At 46.5% G+C, this 15,992-nt stretch overlaps 1 protein-coding gene and 1 long non-coding RNA gene across 2 annotated transcripts in view; both read right to left on the bottom strand.

Moving 5' to 3' along the window:
- Nucleotides 1-15,992, bottom strand: part of LOC133347984 (uncharacterized) — a 36,113-nt gene that overhangs the window by 1,890 nt on the left and 18,231 nt on the right. Inside the window, exons 11-18 of the mRNA XM_061560754.1 lie at nt 12,120-12,347; nt 10,433-10,595; nt 8,245-8,385; nt 7,312-7,472; nt 5,757-5,930; nt 4,575-4,719; nt 2,978-3,165; nt 2,474-2,615 (exon numbers count right to left, since the gene is read on the bottom strand). Coding sequence (XP_061416738.1) covers nt 2,474-2,615; nt 2,978-3,165; nt 4,575-4,719; nt 5,757-5,930; nt 7,312-7,472; nt 8,245-8,385; nt 10,433-10,595; nt 12,120-12,347 — 1,342 coding nt within the window. The remainder of the gene's footprint in view (nt 1-2,473; nt 2,616-2,977; nt 3,166-4,574; nt 4,720-5,756; nt 5,931-7,311; nt 7,473-8,244; nt 8,386-10,432; nt 10,596-12,119; nt 12,348-15,992) is intronic.
- Nucleotides 12,434-15,662, bottom strand: LOC133347009 (uncharacterized). Its single transcript, XR_009755679.1, has 3 exons — nt 15,359-15,662; nt 13,877-13,967; nt 12,434-13,222 (listed from the first exon to the last, which is right to left on the bottom strand). It is a non-coding gene; the product is annotated as an uncharacterized LOC133347009 (long non-coding RNA).

Raw genomic sequence — 15,992 nt, 5'->3', positions numbered from 1 at the left:
GGTGAAGATATGGCCACAAGACTCGTACGGTGTGTGAAGGCCCTCGTCCAGTGGTGGATTAACAAAAGGGCTGCACATAAAACAATTCTTCTATAACTAGGGGTTGTTCGGAGGCGCCTGCGACGCCCCTCACAACCATTTACGGCCTTCGGTCAGGAAAGTCACAAAAAAATTTCACACGAACGAAGCATTCACGCAAGCACCCGATTCTCCGTTTTGAAGTTTTAAAATTAAACATCTTTGAATTGTATTGTGTTTTGAATTAGATAATTGTATTTCTTCATTAAAAGCTTATATCATTTTACATCTGGAAGACTTCATTGAAAAGGACATTTCGTGTGAATTATCTCTCGTCGTTGGGGGTTCGGTTCGATGCGGACTTTCATCTGTTTGGGATTGCGGGATCGAGATAAGGCGACACGGAGCTGGCCGTGCGAGAAAACCGCCGTCTGCAGATCGATTCCAACGTGATCGAACGTCTGTCCTTGCTCCTCCGTCGTTCATGCAGGGGGCGCGTAGGTTTGCAGCGCCCCCTGCATGAATACGACGGAAAGTGCAGCGTTCATCACAGATAGATAAAGTTGTGCGCTTATATAAGAACCTATTACTATATATTTCCACTGGTAAAGGAGATGTCTCATAGTGTAAATGCTTACCCCGAGCTCTCAATACTCTGACAGTGCGCTGTTTTTGAGTTGTACGCCTTTTGGCGTCATCTGGTCCAACACCAATGGAGACTAGGCTCTAAGAAAAGCTGTCTCGGGTGTGGACCAATCAACTTCAAGGACAGTGCATATCATTATCATCATCAGAGTTGTTTCTTTTTGTTTGTATTTTGACTGTTTGTGTTGTGGTTATTGCAAACATGATCCCTTGTATAAAGGTGTTGGTTTTTGTACCAGTTGAAAGGGTAAAAACTTATTACTATAATACGCTTGTTTTAGATTTTGCTTGCGAGCAGCATTTTCATTTGCTTGGTAGTGCGATTCGGTTCTCACATTCTAATCATCAACGTGCAGCATTTTTGCAGGACGCTATTATCACGAATGACGCGAAATGAAACGAAAGTGGTTCTCATTGAGGTCACAAGCCCGGGACGCAGCCAGAGACAAGGGCACCAGCAGCAGAGGAGAACCATGTTGTTGTGTAGAACCACGTGGTGTAGAACCACGTTGTTGTGGTGTAGAACCACGTTGTGGAGAATCACGTTGTGGTGGTGTAGAACCACGCTGTTGTGGTGTAGAACCACGTTGTCGTGGTGTAGAACCACGCTGTCGTGGTGTAGAACCACGTTGTCGTGGTGTAGAACCACGCTGTCGTGGTGTAGAACCACGTTGTCGTGGTGTAGAACCACGCTGTCGTGGTGTAGAACCACGTTGTTGTGGTGTAAAACCACGTTGTTGTGGTGTAGAACCACGTTGTTGTGGTGTAGAACCACGTTGTTGTGGTGTAGAACCACGTTGTGGTGGTGTAGAACCACGTTGTGGTGGTGTAGAACCACGTTGTTGTGGTGTAGAACCACGTTGTGGTGGTGTAGAACCACGTTGTTGTGGTGTAGAACCACGTTGTTGTGGTGTAGAACCACGTTGTTGTGGTGTAGAACCACGTTGTTGTGGTGTAGAACCACGTTGTGGTGGTGTAGAACCACGTTGTGGTGGTGTAGAACCACGTTGTTGTGGTGTAGAACCACGTTGTTGTGGTGTAGAACCACGTTGTCGTGGTGTAGAACCACGTTGTTGTGGTGTAGAACCACGCTGTCGTGGTGTAGAACCACGTTGTCGTGGTGTAGAACCACGCTGTCGTGGTGTAGAACCACGTTGTTGTGGTGTAGAACCACGTTGTTGTGGTGTAGAACCACGTTGTTGTGGTGTAGAACCACGTTGTTGTGGTGTAGAACCACGTTGTGGTGGTGTAGAACCACGTTGTGGTGGTGTAGAACCACGTTGTTGTGGTGTAGAACCACGTTGTGGTGGTGTAGAACCACGTTGTTGTGGTGTAGAACCACGTTGTTGTGGTGTAGAACCACGTTGTTGTGGTGTAGAACCACGTTGTTGTGGTGTAGAACCACGTTGTGGTGGTGTAGAACCACGTTGTGGTGGTGTAGAACCACGTTGTTGTGGTGTAGAACCACGTTGTTGTGGTGTAGAACCACGTTGTCGTGGTGTAGAACCACGCTGTTGTGGTGTAGAACCACGTTGTCGTTTTTTCTTTTTGTTTGCATTTTGACTGCTTGTGTTGTGGTTATTGCAAACATGATGCCTTGTATAAAGGTTTTGTACCAGTTGAAAGGGTAAAAACCTATTACTATATTTTGCCACTGGTAAAGGAGATGTCTCATAGCGCTTATATAAGAGTATTATTGATTCATACGTCTACAAATTCATCATCATCCCCTCGAGCGAGTCGCGTGAATTTGTTGTTATTGTGACAGAAATTCGTATTTTTTTGAGGGCGTAAAAGTTTCCCCGCATACCAGCAGAGAAGGGTAGGAAGGCGTCGGGCTTGACAAACTGGCCAGCGTCGTTGAGGAAGTGCCCCGGGTTGAACTCGAGCGGAGTTTTCCAGTGGTTCTCATCGTAAAGAACTGACGTCAGGTTCGGTATCACGATCGTGCCCTGCGGGATGGATCGGAAACAACACTCAGCATTTAGGGAGCGTAAAGAAGTCATAGTGCAGTGGGTTCCAACCTTTCTGGACCTCTGGATCATTCTTGGTTCTTTCGGTAAAGTCATGTAGAATGGAAATAATAAAATAATAAAAATAAAACATTATAAAAATAATCACTGTCAAGCCTAAACAAATATAACGGACCAAAAACAGCATTTCCACATTAAAATGGACCTAAATCACTGCCAGAATTCCACAAATCAGTGGTCAATTTGGCCACAAGTTGGGAACCACCGTCCTAGTGAGAGGTTCTTTAGCCAGCAGTAATGTGAGCAAGGAATTGCAGGGCTGTACCTTGAGCTCGAGTTACCTTGGGAATGCGGTATCCGCGGAATATGACGTCGCTGGCCGTGGCGTGCATGAACCCCGTTGGGAGCACGTTGGCCATCCTCTGGACCTCGTGAATCACGGCCACGGTGTACGGCATGGAGGCCGTGTCAGACATGGCTGGTGCACGGGAACTTCCAATCACGTCATCAATCTCCCGCTGGCAACGGTCTGCACGCAAGACAACAACAACAACAACAAACATATTGCATTCGCATTGCGCCCGTAACGTAACACATGTCTAAAGAGTGCCGAGGGGACTCCCTGACGGCAGCTGCCCCTGTGTGCCATGAAGTGAACACAGCACAAACCTGCAAATGCACATTAATCTGCCGGTAGGGGAAGGGGGCGACGTTGCTATTGGCTCTTTACGAGTAATTGATCAAATTTGATAAATTCGGATCATGACACCTGCACACGCACAGCCCACTACACGAACGTTGAGAAACTCCCTTGCCGTGAGTATTTGGCTGCTCTGAATCTCCACATGGTGAGCCACTTCTTTGAGCTATTAAATTGTAGCAACAGCAGCGACGCCTGCTGTATATCTTTCGTGACTGCAGGAATTCATATTCTTTGGGTCTTTCTTTGGTATACTGTTTTTGAAGTTTGCGTGTTCTCTCTCCCCGTGGTCGCGTGGATTTTTCTCCGGTTCCTCCAGTTTTTCCTTCCACATTTAGAATCAACATGCGGTTAGAGTATTTGTCGGCTCTAAATTTCCACACAATAAGCCACTTGGTTGATCTGTCAATTGTGGGCAGGTCGCTTATGAAAAAAAGCTGTATATCTCAGTGGGCCTTGCCTGGTAAAATAAAAAATAGTTTTAAAAAAATAGTTCAAGAGTGTCGTGGTCACATACCCTGGCTTTCAAGGTGAAGGTGGTACAGCAGATGTGGACTCCATCTGTTCCATCGTTGTTGCCCTCTCGCAACACGTGGGTTTTTATTCCGGGTGCACCAGTTTCCTCTCACATCTAAAATCTCATTGGCTGATAAAACTTTAACATATATATAGGACCGCAGAGCTTGGAGAGTAGGAATTGGCACAGGCTCACCACCCGGCCTTTCCTCCTCGTCTGTGATTCCTCGTGCCTCCGAGTCGTTCTCTCTCTTCGAGAGCGAGCAATAACCGCGTGGGTTAGCGAGTTGAAGTAATTCGCACTCGTACTGCCAAATAATAAGAACGCGCCGTTGGCAATAACCAAGGCTGCAATTCTGGCACCGGAGGTCCCGGCGGTCACGGAAGTTGTGAGTTCGAATAAAGGCTGCACAATCTTGCAAACGGCCGCACGACGACGGTGAAAGGGTGGGGGCGGCGTTGTAGCAACACATTACACTGGGCTCTTCATGCATTGGCTACGTACGGTGCGAAGGAAGTTCCACACGTATGCATTCCACTCAAAGATGCCGTACATCTCGCGGAGATGGACAGCACTCCACCCTATAATCCGTGAACCTTTCAACGAATCATCGGTTTGGTTTGTTTTCCCCGCACCTCGGCCGTGTTACGTCACTGAAAGTTACCGTGTCTCAATCGCGACGTTAATCGCGGTGTATCACATAGGGCGGTAGACAGCGCACCCTGGATGCTGGGGTAAGCCATCATGTAGAGCAGGGCCCAGCGCAGGGTGGTGGCAGTGGTCTCAGTGCCGGCGACGAAGAGGTCCGATACCACGTTGATCAGGTTTCCGTCTGAGAAGGACGAGGCGCTCTGGTCTTGGCTCTCCTGTAGAAGTAAAACACGCGGTAGAGGCTTGTCTCCAAGCATTCGCTGCCTTTAAACTATAATGATGATAATAATAACACTGGTCAACACACTTTTTCTGTCATAAGGTATTCCAACTGTTTTAAGGTAATTTTGGGGTGCTGATTACAAATCTGGCATCAGTTTTTGTCTATCACATCAGGTTTTTGAGATATCAAATATTGCATTTTCAATAAAAACTGCAGAAGAAAAATATTAAATAAATGTGGATATCTACATAAAATGATATTATAAACACACTATCCTAAATATACAGCACCATATTTTAACACTAAAGCAGTCACTGACTCGCAACAACTTGCAATCATAAGTGACAGAGTTAATTTTGGGTAAAATCAATGAAAATGGGGTATGCCGATAGCATAAAAACGAGATGTGATAGAGCAAATCTGAGATCAGATTTGGAATCAGCACCCTGAAATTAGTCTAAAACAGCTGCAAAAGTCCAGGCCAGAAAAAAATGTTGTTTTTTTGTTGACCAGTGTAATCTATCTCTATAAGCGACTAATATGTTTTTGTTGGTTTTCAAATTATTTGATGATGCTGCATGGTGATGATGCTGCACGGTGCAAAGGCACAACTGACACGAATTCAGAGCCTTCGTCAACAACGCTGTGGCCTAGAAAGAAAAACACAAATCCAGTCAGCGACATTGTGGGCAATGGTCCTTCTTCATGGCAAACAAATGTCTCTCCCACTCTTACAAATTAAAATAAAATCACTTTTTTTTACGTGGCTTAACTTATGAGCTGGACCTGTCTAGAATTTTTGAGTCTCATCAGCATTGAGTGGCCTGTTCAATAAATGCCATTGGGAATGCCTCGCGTGTTACAGTTACTAACTCTCTTCCCTTACCACGGGGCGCTGAGCAGTCCAGCACACCACATACGGTAATACCTCCCAGCACGGCTAACAGTCACGTGCCTACTCTAGCCCACCGGAGACTTCAATAATACCTTGGTGAGAAATGAATCCCTGGCTACTGTCAAGCATCTCACCTGCTCCATCTCATCCAGGTAGGCGTCGATGAGGTCCCGGGGCTGCCCTTCCACCCGTGTCTGCCGGTGAACTTGGATGCTCTCGTCATAAAAGTCCCTCAACGCGTCCGCGTTACGGAAGATTCGCTGGTGAGGGCCCGGGCAGTTTTCTAACCACGGCATCACCATGCAGAGCTGTGGAGCAGATGGAGAGGCGCTCACAATATCTTGGGCAATGTCGACCACCAGGAACTTGCCAGATGTAGGCTTGGGCACTGTGAGGTGTGGCGAGGGGATGGCAGTGTTAAGGCATCGTGCACCTTGTGCGCACGATGGGTTTTATCCAGGTGCTCTCGCAAGAAGCCAGCCGCTCGTTAAACAAATAAGTAAAATATCCCAAGACAGGACCTGTCTCGGCCTGGCTGTGCACTGCGTTGCACCACTATCCGAGTAGTTAACCTCGCATTCAATTAACATTCAGAGCCAGAGTGAACATCCGACTCCGAAGTATTTAATGAATTGAACGAGGTAAAACTGATGGAAACACAGCACAAAATACAGCATCTGTTAATACTTGGAATATCAATACAATTAATATTTCAGCATCATAACATTGTCTTAGATAACATGAAACTCAACAATAGGTCCTGGATGGACCAGGCACCTACATTAGCACTGAATAGCTACACAAGAGAATAAGCTACCGTGTTGAATAAGGTCACATCATGTAATCACCATACTGCAGCCTAAATGTACAACGCTGCACATCACACTGAACTGTGGATGAGATACTTCTTCATCCTTGCTCTCAAGATCGCATTAAAGTTACATGGGTACAATTCTGACTCGACTTATTCAATTACAAGTAACATTCACAATAATGCAAGTGGCAGGCTTCGTTGTTAACTAGGCCTCATATTTATCATAATAATTTAACGGCATTATAAAGGCATATACAGCATTATAACGGTAATCCTAGCATTATAACAGCATTCTCAGTATTATAAGAACATAAACGAACTTACAGACAATACTTCTTAAAGTCCCACAATGAACAGAAGCACCTGTCTTCACTGAGACGCTATTTGTGCCTCCATTTTGTACTCTGTGTAATGGCTGACACCCTGCCTCATGGCTTAGAGAATGTTAAATCGTAACTTCCTGGTCACGTGACCAAACTCAACACCATATCAGAAAGTTCCTGTGTAATCAACACCCCCATACCTGCCATTGGGCAGAACAGGACCCTTCTGAAAGACTCAGTGAGGCTTTCTTGGGTAATTGACATTATTATGTGCAATAAGAGGATTCATACAGGTGAGATGTTAACTACCTCACCTGGTATGCAGGAGGTCGTGGGTTTGATCCCAACCCTGACACCTGCTGCTGTATATTTGGAGTTTGCGCATCTCTCTCCCCGTGTTCGTGTGGATTTTTCTCCGGGTCCTCCGGTTTTTCCCTCCACGTTTAGAATCAACATCACGCGTCTATGGTTATTTGGCTGCTTAACATTTCCACACGACAAGCCACTCCCCGTTGAGCTATCACTTGGGCCTACAACAACTTCCAGACACACCTGTCCAATCCAGCCACTGAACAGCCGCAGGTTCTCAGCCAACAGGTGCAGCAAGTGGCGGAAGCGCGAGTCGTCGTAGTCGAAGCGGTGTCCAAAGACAATGGAGCAGACGATGTTGGACACGGCATTTTGAATGGTGAAGGTAGGATCCACCACCCTACCTGCAGTCAGCCACCGTGGCAAACCAACGTCACTTTTCACAAATGGGCATGAATTCATTTTCAACCGTCTTGCCTCCTGAGAGCGGAAAGCCGACACGGGGGGGGGGGGCAGGATACGATGGCGGTTGACAACTTTGAAAATGTCCCCGACTAATTGGCCACAACACACAGTCATCTCATCTCAAGTATATATAAAAGGCAAAGTTGTGATTATGTGTGCCTGTTCAAATTGTTTAGCGTACTTCCCGACATGCAACAAACTGCAAATTTGCCATGTGGGTACTTTCCAGACTGTACACCATGCAAAAATTATAATAATACACTTTTTTTTGTGGGGGAGGGGGGAGCTCAATAATGCAGTTATTTTTTGCACGGCAAGTGAGCTGTGACGTCACATCTGTCACGTGACCCGCGCACGTGGAAGCGTAACGCATTGTAGTGTAGCGGGTAGCGCGCCGCGCTACAAACCCGGCGACCCGAGTTCAATTCCCACTCACGGCCACCACCAGTGACGATTATTTGAACCGGTCCTGGGCCTCCCCTAGGTCGACTCAGCCTCAAACATCGCCACTGGGGAGACAAAGGCGGCCGGGTGTGGTGAATCCAAGTCCTGGGCGAAACCGGGTAGTACAGCTAGTCAATTATAATTTTAGTCGACTCATCAACTTCACCGAGTAACGATCTCTGCTACAAACAGGAGAGTGTGCGCGTGTTGTTTGTGAGGGTAGCATTCTTCTACGTTGGGGCGTCCAACATAAAAAAAAACCCTCACCGGACTCCCGGAATGTCTGGAGGAGGAATGCCACTTCCTCGCTGATCTTCTCCTTCAGAAACGTATTGCCGTTGCGCAGCGTAGAGACGGCGAAACGCCGCTGCTGCTTCCAGCTGTGGTCGTACGGAGCCGTTAATATCCCTGCCGACAACAAGGAAGAGAACGCAGATTCACCGGCAGTCCCGTACCACACAGGTTGTATTACACTGGTCAAAAAAAAAAAATTCTGGCCTGGAATTTTGCAGCTGTTTTAGACTAATTTCAGGGTGCTGATTCCAAATCTGATCTCAGATTTGCTCTATCACATCTCGTTTTTATGCTATCGGCATACCCCATTTTCATTGATTTTACCCGAATTAACTCTGTCACTTATGATTGCAAGTTGTTGCGAGTCAGTGACTGCTTTAGTGTTAAAATATGGTGCTGTATTTTTAGGATAGTGTGTTTATAATATCATTTTATGTAGATATCCATATTTATTTAATATTTTCTTCTGCAGTTTTTATTGAAAATGCAATATTTGATATCTCAAAAACTTGATGTGATAGACAAAAACTGATGCCAGATTTGGAATCAGCACCCCAACAATTACCTTAAAACCGTTGGAATACCTTATGCCAGAAAAAGTGTGTTGACCAGTGTTATACTTCTAATTTCCAACATCTTCAAGAACTCAGACTGACCGACATGGAGAAGAATGGTCAAACAACCTCCATTACCTTCATTCAACATTACAGCCAAGCCATACAATACTGAAAGGCAAAATAGTTTGACCCAAAAGTGATTGTTTATGAAAGAATGGAAAGCACTCCACGTATTTGTTTAACTTTCGCTTGTTTCTGTGTTCATCTCTGTGCGTCAAATTAATATTTCAACTGCAGAATTATAAATAAAACACCTTGCCCATATTTCATTCAACAAACGTGTTTGTTGAATTAGGATGGTTGGCTACGTACGGTGCGTAAGAAGTTCAACATACATACATTGACAAGATCACATAATTGTCTTCCCTTGCGAGATTGCATTTGCGAATACTCAGTTCAGATATCACTTGCCATGCCAAATGATATTCGCGTTGGCCGGCCGGTAATTGAACTCGGGTCGCCAGGTTCATGTTGCAATGTGATGAACGTTACACCACCTCTCCCTGCCTTAAAATTGAGTTATTTATTAACTGATTGGAATGCTGATAATTACAGGACCTTTGAGACAACTGTACACACAGATTACGCTGCCTCTCTAACCTACATTTTGTGCCACACGGAGTGTAACCGAGTGGGTCAGAATGCACAGCATGCGTTTGGACCTGTGTCTTCCAGGCCTACTAGGGCTGAAGCTTGACATTGGTCAAAACAGTTGCACGAGGTCATGGTTAAATATCTATTATTTTTCTATTTATTTTATCTTGCCAGGTAAGGCCCGCTGAGCTATGTAGCTCTTTCTCAGAAGCGACCTCACCACAAATGAGAGCTCAACGAAGTGGCTTATCGCGTGGAAACTCATCGCAGCCAAATACTTTAAACGCACCTTTCTAAATGTGGAGGGAAAATCCGGAGGACCCGGAGAAAAATCGACACGACCACGGGGAAAACACGCACACTCCAAATATACAGCAGGCGTCAGGGTCGGGATCGAACCCACTAAGTCTTTTACACCAGGTGAGGTAGTTAACATCTCACCACCGCAGCGCCCACTACAGCTTAAGACGCTGATGAGGTTTATTATTTTTTTGCTGCCGCTGTTGGTGGTTAAATGTGCCGGATTATCCTAATAGCAAAGTAGCTACACATGCTACGGACAACGCACTTTCAAGGGCCCCGCGCTAAATGCTTTCAAGCTATCAATTCCGGTTCAGTGATTCTGCACTTGCTCTATTACTATAGTACTATACCGCCTTCAACTTTTATGAACGACGACTGGGTGTTTAAGGTTAGCGATTTGTCGTATTATCTGGCTGTATAGCAAGTGAAAAAATACAATCACTTTACTATGCAAGTTAAACATGTGTGTTTAAATATTTGCATGTTTTTTTTATTTAGGGCCCTTTAATAACAAATGCTACATGCCCCGCACTAGCTTAATCCGGCACTGGTCACGCGACTGCGTATTGTAGTATTTTAACATTGTGACTGAGCAGACAAAGTGAAATGAAATGTTAATGTTCTGTAAGTGTTTGTTTATTGCTTACCCAGTCGCTGGGTGACTTTAGAAATGACGGGGATCACCGGACGGTCTGAAAACTCCTTAGCGTGCTGCACCAGTGCGTCCCATACAGCTTCGTACCCGTTGAGCACCACCCAAGGAGTGTGGCCCAGGTAGATGCTGAAGACTTCCCCGTACTCTTTTGACAACTGCCACAGAAAAACCAACGAAGAAAAACCATGCACGGATTACGTAACGCTTCCCAGCATGCGTTTGTCCACGTAAGTATATGATTAGGGGTAATAGTAAACTTGGAAATATAATGCAATACAACACAGTGAGTCGACTGTGTTCAATGATTATCTGTGTTGTATTGCATTACATTTCCAAGTTTACTATGTTTGTGTTCTCATTCATTTGTACCTGATGATGGTTGCTTGTGTTGCAATCGAAACGTCGTATTCTATTATTATTTAATTTCTTTCTACGTGACTTTACCGAAAGAACCAAAGAGTCATTCCTGCAGTCACGAAAGCTTCGAATCTAGTTTAGGGGTAATAGTGGTCGCCACGGGGGTGAGATGTTGTCTTCCTCTCCTGGCACAATCCTAACCCTGACGCCTGCTGCTGTGTATTTCGAATCTGCGTGTCTCTCTCTCTCCCCGTGGTCGCGTGGATGTTTTTTCTCTGGGTCCTCTGGGTTTTCCCTCCACATTTAGAAACACGCATTCAGAGTATTTCGATTATTTTGCTGCTATAAATGTCCAAATGATAATCCACTTTGTTGAGCTATCATCTGTGCCCAGGTCGCTTCTGATAAGTGAATGTCTCAGTGGGCTTTGCCTGGTAGGATGGGGATGATTTGGTGTTATATTTGTTTGTGTGATTTGTTCACCTTTCTTGTACTTTGCACTATTGCCGTGTTTTAGTACTGTTTGTTGTTCTAACGTTCTTATCACGTGCCCTTACTGGACATCTGTGAAAAAGAGCTTGAAAGCTCATCGGATTCCTCCTCCAGTATAAATATTCTGATTATGATAATGGCTGAGCGCGAGGCGAGTTTCTCTGTTAATGCCTGTTGCCCCGTGGGCCCTGCACCGTCCCCGTTCTGCTGTGACGTGGCACTGATGCCCACTCTATTCAGGGCGATATTGCCACGTAAAAATAAAGATTGATTGATAAGTGTTATTATATTTTTATCGGTGTTTTCGACTGTTGTGCGTACCGCCCATGATACACTTCAAAACTAAGTCTGTTTACTCGTGTAGCAGGGACGTTATTGGTTAGTATGAATTACACATTGGATAGTTTCTACAAGCATTGAGCTTTTTTAATGTTTGCATGGGTGTGTGGGGTGCCTGAAGCTGGATCGTGACCTTACAACATCTCCTAACGGTCCGCACAGGTGTTCGCTCCGGAATTATATCGTCACACGTAACCATACTAAGGATGTCATGGGACCTGCTTTGCCAGTATCAAAGTATGAAAAAATATAGAATAGGTTTTACCCTTGTACGTGTGCTTAATGCAGACCTGATTCCTTGGAAAAGGCATCGCTTCGGTGTTGGACATCTTAACACCTGTTGTATTGCCAGAAAGGGTCAAACCTATTTTTCGACACTCAAGGCTGTCAGCGGTGCCACTTCTGTGGTCTGACCCTCTGAGCCACCTCGCCGGAGGTGATTATGAAGCCCCCATCACAGGTGGTGTAAGGGAGGCACGGGAATTCGCCACCTTGTAGAGGGCCATGCCGGGCTCCTGCGTGGGCAGGGAGCCCAGGTTGCCCAGCAGGGGCAGCGCCGTGGGGCCGGGCGGGAAGCCGCGTGGCCGCTGGACCTTGCGCCACTCGAGCAGCAGCAGGAAGGTGGCGAGGAAGACGAGGCAGGTGGAGAGCGACGGCGAGATCAGGGTCGAGGAGAGGGCGTCCAGCGCGGAGGAGCCCAGCGACGCCGCCATGGCAGCCTGGCAATGAGGACGAGGGCGGCGGTGATGGAGATGAGCCTCCACATCGTCGTCGTCATAATCTACATCAGCGACACTGTCGCGATCATCACCGTCGTCATCATCGACGTCATTATCAGCATCGTCATCGTCATCATCGACATCATCATCAGCATCGTCGTAGTCATCATCGACATCATCATCAGCATCATCGTCGTCATCATCGACATCATCATCAGTATCACCGTCGTCATCATCGACATCATCATCAGCATCGTCGTCGTCATCATCGACATCATCATCAGCATCGTCGTCATCATCGACATCATTATCATCAGCATCGTCGTCGTCATCTCCAATGTGTTTTGTCGCAAGGCATCGTTGGGGTGCGTCCAACGAAGGCGACGCGAAACGTCGAACGAGCTTGCACAGGGCTCGGCAAACCTGCCCTGCCCTACCGGAGCCGCATGCCGATCTTTCTGGCTGCTCCCTCGGTGGGCATCCGTTTAATAAAGAAACAAACCAAACAACTTGAATTTGAAATACGATTGAACGCGAAGATGATGTATTAAATATGGCGGGCAATTGGATCACTATTGAATGTCTTGGTGACGACAAAATGTCCAGGCAAACTGTATTTTTAGAGAGTAACTATTTGGTTTCAGTCAGAATGTGCGTTGTCATCTGCTGTATACCTGCCGTGTTCGCGTGCACGTTTCTTTCCAAGTATTTCGATCAAAGACAAAAAAAAAACACGCGCGTTGAAAAAACCCACGGCTCAACTTCTTTTTTAAATGTTGCCGAGCCACTCATTGAGTGCAGAACCACGCACGGCGGCACAAGACGAACGCGCAAATCGGAGAAGTTAGGGGCCGTCCATAAATGACGTCACGCACCTATGGGGGGGGGGGGGTCAGACATTTGTGACGATGTGTGACGAGGGGGGGGGGGGGTTTGAGAAATGTGACGTCACATCAAAATGCGCAACTTTAAATAAATACAGACAACACGTTCTACTTAATTAAATATACTTTTTAATAAATGTTTTCTCCTACAACATCAGAGTGCAGCGCCACATTAAATCCGCACTACGATGACAATAGTTTAAAGCGATTGGTCTGGATCAGGTGGCCCGCAGTTTCTCATTCACGACGGAGAGAGAGGTTCGATGCCGACCCGGGCGGTTTCCTTTCGTCGAGGCTGAGATTTTGTGCCACGTCTTAACAAATGTTACGAGCCGCGAGACTTTGCTCTTGAAGGTTTTGGCCAGGTTCACATTCACGAGATTTCAGTGGCGTCTCGCAGCTGTTATCGCTCTGCGTCTGCATCAGCCGTACGAAGGCATCACCTGTGACCCCTTATCAGTGCCCTAACTTATTACAAATTCAGACCCTATTGGTCACCACGTGCCCCTTAGAAATCTCAAAGTTCATCCCACAAAGTCCCATCACAGGGGAGAAACACAAACAAATTGACAAAATAGAGTATAGTGTATAGTAGTGTAGTGTATAGTGTATTTATAGTAGTGTATAGTGTAGTGTACACCATACCTGTCAACCCCTTATCAGTGCCCTACCTTACCACAGACAACTTCAGACCTTATTGGTCACCACGTGCCTCTTAGAAATCTGAAGTTTTATCCTACAAAGTCCCATCACAAGGGAGAAACACAAACAAATAGACACAAAAATGTTGCCCGCATTGAAACGGCTGTACCCTGTATGGACCTGATAACTCAATTTCCCTGTCCAAGAATACGGGGCAAACCGTCTGGGTTGATGACGACTGCTTGTGTGGCGATCGAAACGTCGTGATCTATTCTTATTTTTTCGAACCCACGTGACTATGCCGAAAGAACCAAAGAGTACGATCCGGAGACGCCGGCAAACCCGCTCCGAAGGCCGTGACCAGCCGGGCGACCGGCACCCTGCAGCGTGACAAAACACATTCCTGCGGAGGGAGCTGGTAGGAACGTTGGGTTGCTCGGTCAATGGCCAGGGTCAACGGCGGCGTGGTGTATTCCGCAAATATGCCAGACTGTGAGGGCGACCACAAGCCGGTGTGAGTAGGTCAAACGTTGAGTTTTATAAGGGCACCACGGGGTGACCAGCCCCTCCCCACCCAGCCCCACCCCTCCCACCCTCCACCCAGCCCCACCCTCCCCACCCAGCCCCACTCCTCCCATTTTTGGATGCACGACGGACGGACGGACACAATAATCCCCTGTGGGCTGGTGGAACCAGGTGGTTTCCTACCAGTAACAAAATCTCTACGCTTGGTTCCAGTGTGACATATTTTCCCACGACATTATACACAACACACAACTTAAACAATGAAAACACTGCACGTGTATACATCAGCCCATGGTGCCGAGTCTTCGAGAGTGGAGTGCTCAGTACGGATCAGTCAATGCGGGTAAGTTACCCTTGAAACTTGACATGATAGTGTTCAGGGCTCGGTGGAGAAAACTTGCTCCAGAGATATTTCGGTATTCTAAGGAATGATTAGCAGAGGTGGGACAAAGTCATTGTTATGCAAGTCCAAGTCGAGTCTGAAGTCATCAAATTCATGACTCGAGTCTGACTCGAGTCCAAGTCACATGACTCGAGTCCACACCTCTGATGATTAGACGCTCCTGAAAGTCGCACCGCATTTATGCAAATCTAGTCATACAAAGACAAAGGTCCCCCATGTAGCCTTTAACAGACTGTAGGGGCAAGTGCTGCTAGCGAGTAGCACCTATGAAGGCCGACACGGCACACGAGGGGGTGGGTGGCCAACATCCACGCCCGGCCGCCTTTGTCTCCCCAGTGGCGGTGTTTACACACCACATCAGGTACTCATTTGAGGCCGAGTCGACCTAGGGGAGGCCCAGGACCGGTTCAAATAATCGAACTCGAGTTCCTGGGTTCGTAGCGTAGCGCACTACACTCACACACGTGTTGAAGTTAACAGAATTATACCACTGACGCAATCGCTCCCCGCCACCAAATACTGTACCTTGATGCAACTCTGGTCACACACTCACTCACCGGCTTATAAGGCGACACTCCCAACTTTTAAACAGTGGGAAAGCGAGAGAATGCGGTGATACAAAGTTCACGGGGGTGGTGGTGGGTGGTCTTGATGCATGCGTGCGTCAAGAAACCCGCTCGGCTCCACAGTAGGCCGTAAGGTGAAGACGTTTTACGTTTAATCCCGTTCCCATATATGGGCCACTAAATTCTTTTTATTCTAATAAAAAGATCTATTGCTGTTGGCCGTGAAAATAAAAGTTCTCCATGTCTAATCCTGCAGTTTATTTGTTATTATTGTTTAAAGTCGGCAATATTTCTTTCCTCGCGTAATAATATTTTGATGATCAGTGATGAGGCTTTGCGTCACGTGCTTCCCGCTAGACCAATGAGGTGGCTGCTTTTTTGGGACGAAAGGTAAACATTACTCCAAGATGTCTGTGCCCTTGTTGTCAATGTCGAGTAGTGAAGAGGAGGAAATTACGGCCAGACCTCCTTCAAAAGTCCGCAAAAAGTATTTTAAACAATGCTACATGCATCTCACATCCATAAAGAAAGAAGAAACAAATGATTTTACACGGACATGGTGGGATACATTCAGAAACTGCGTCAAACGGTGGCTTTTTTTGCAAGGTGGGAATCGGAGAATAGC

The sequence above is a fragment of the Lethenteron reissneri genome, chromosome 3 (genome assembly GCF_015708825.2).
Source record: "Lethenteron reissneri isolate LAM-NWPU_2019-01 chromosome 3, ASM1570882v1, whole genome shotgun sequence".
Lineage (NCBI taxonomy): Eukaryota > Metazoa > Chordata > Hyperoartia > Petromyzontiformes > Petromyzontidae > Lethenteron > Lethenteron reissneri.
The sequence above is the reverse complement of the archived record's forward strand: the minus strand, read 5'-3'. Positions and strand labels throughout refer to the sequence as shown.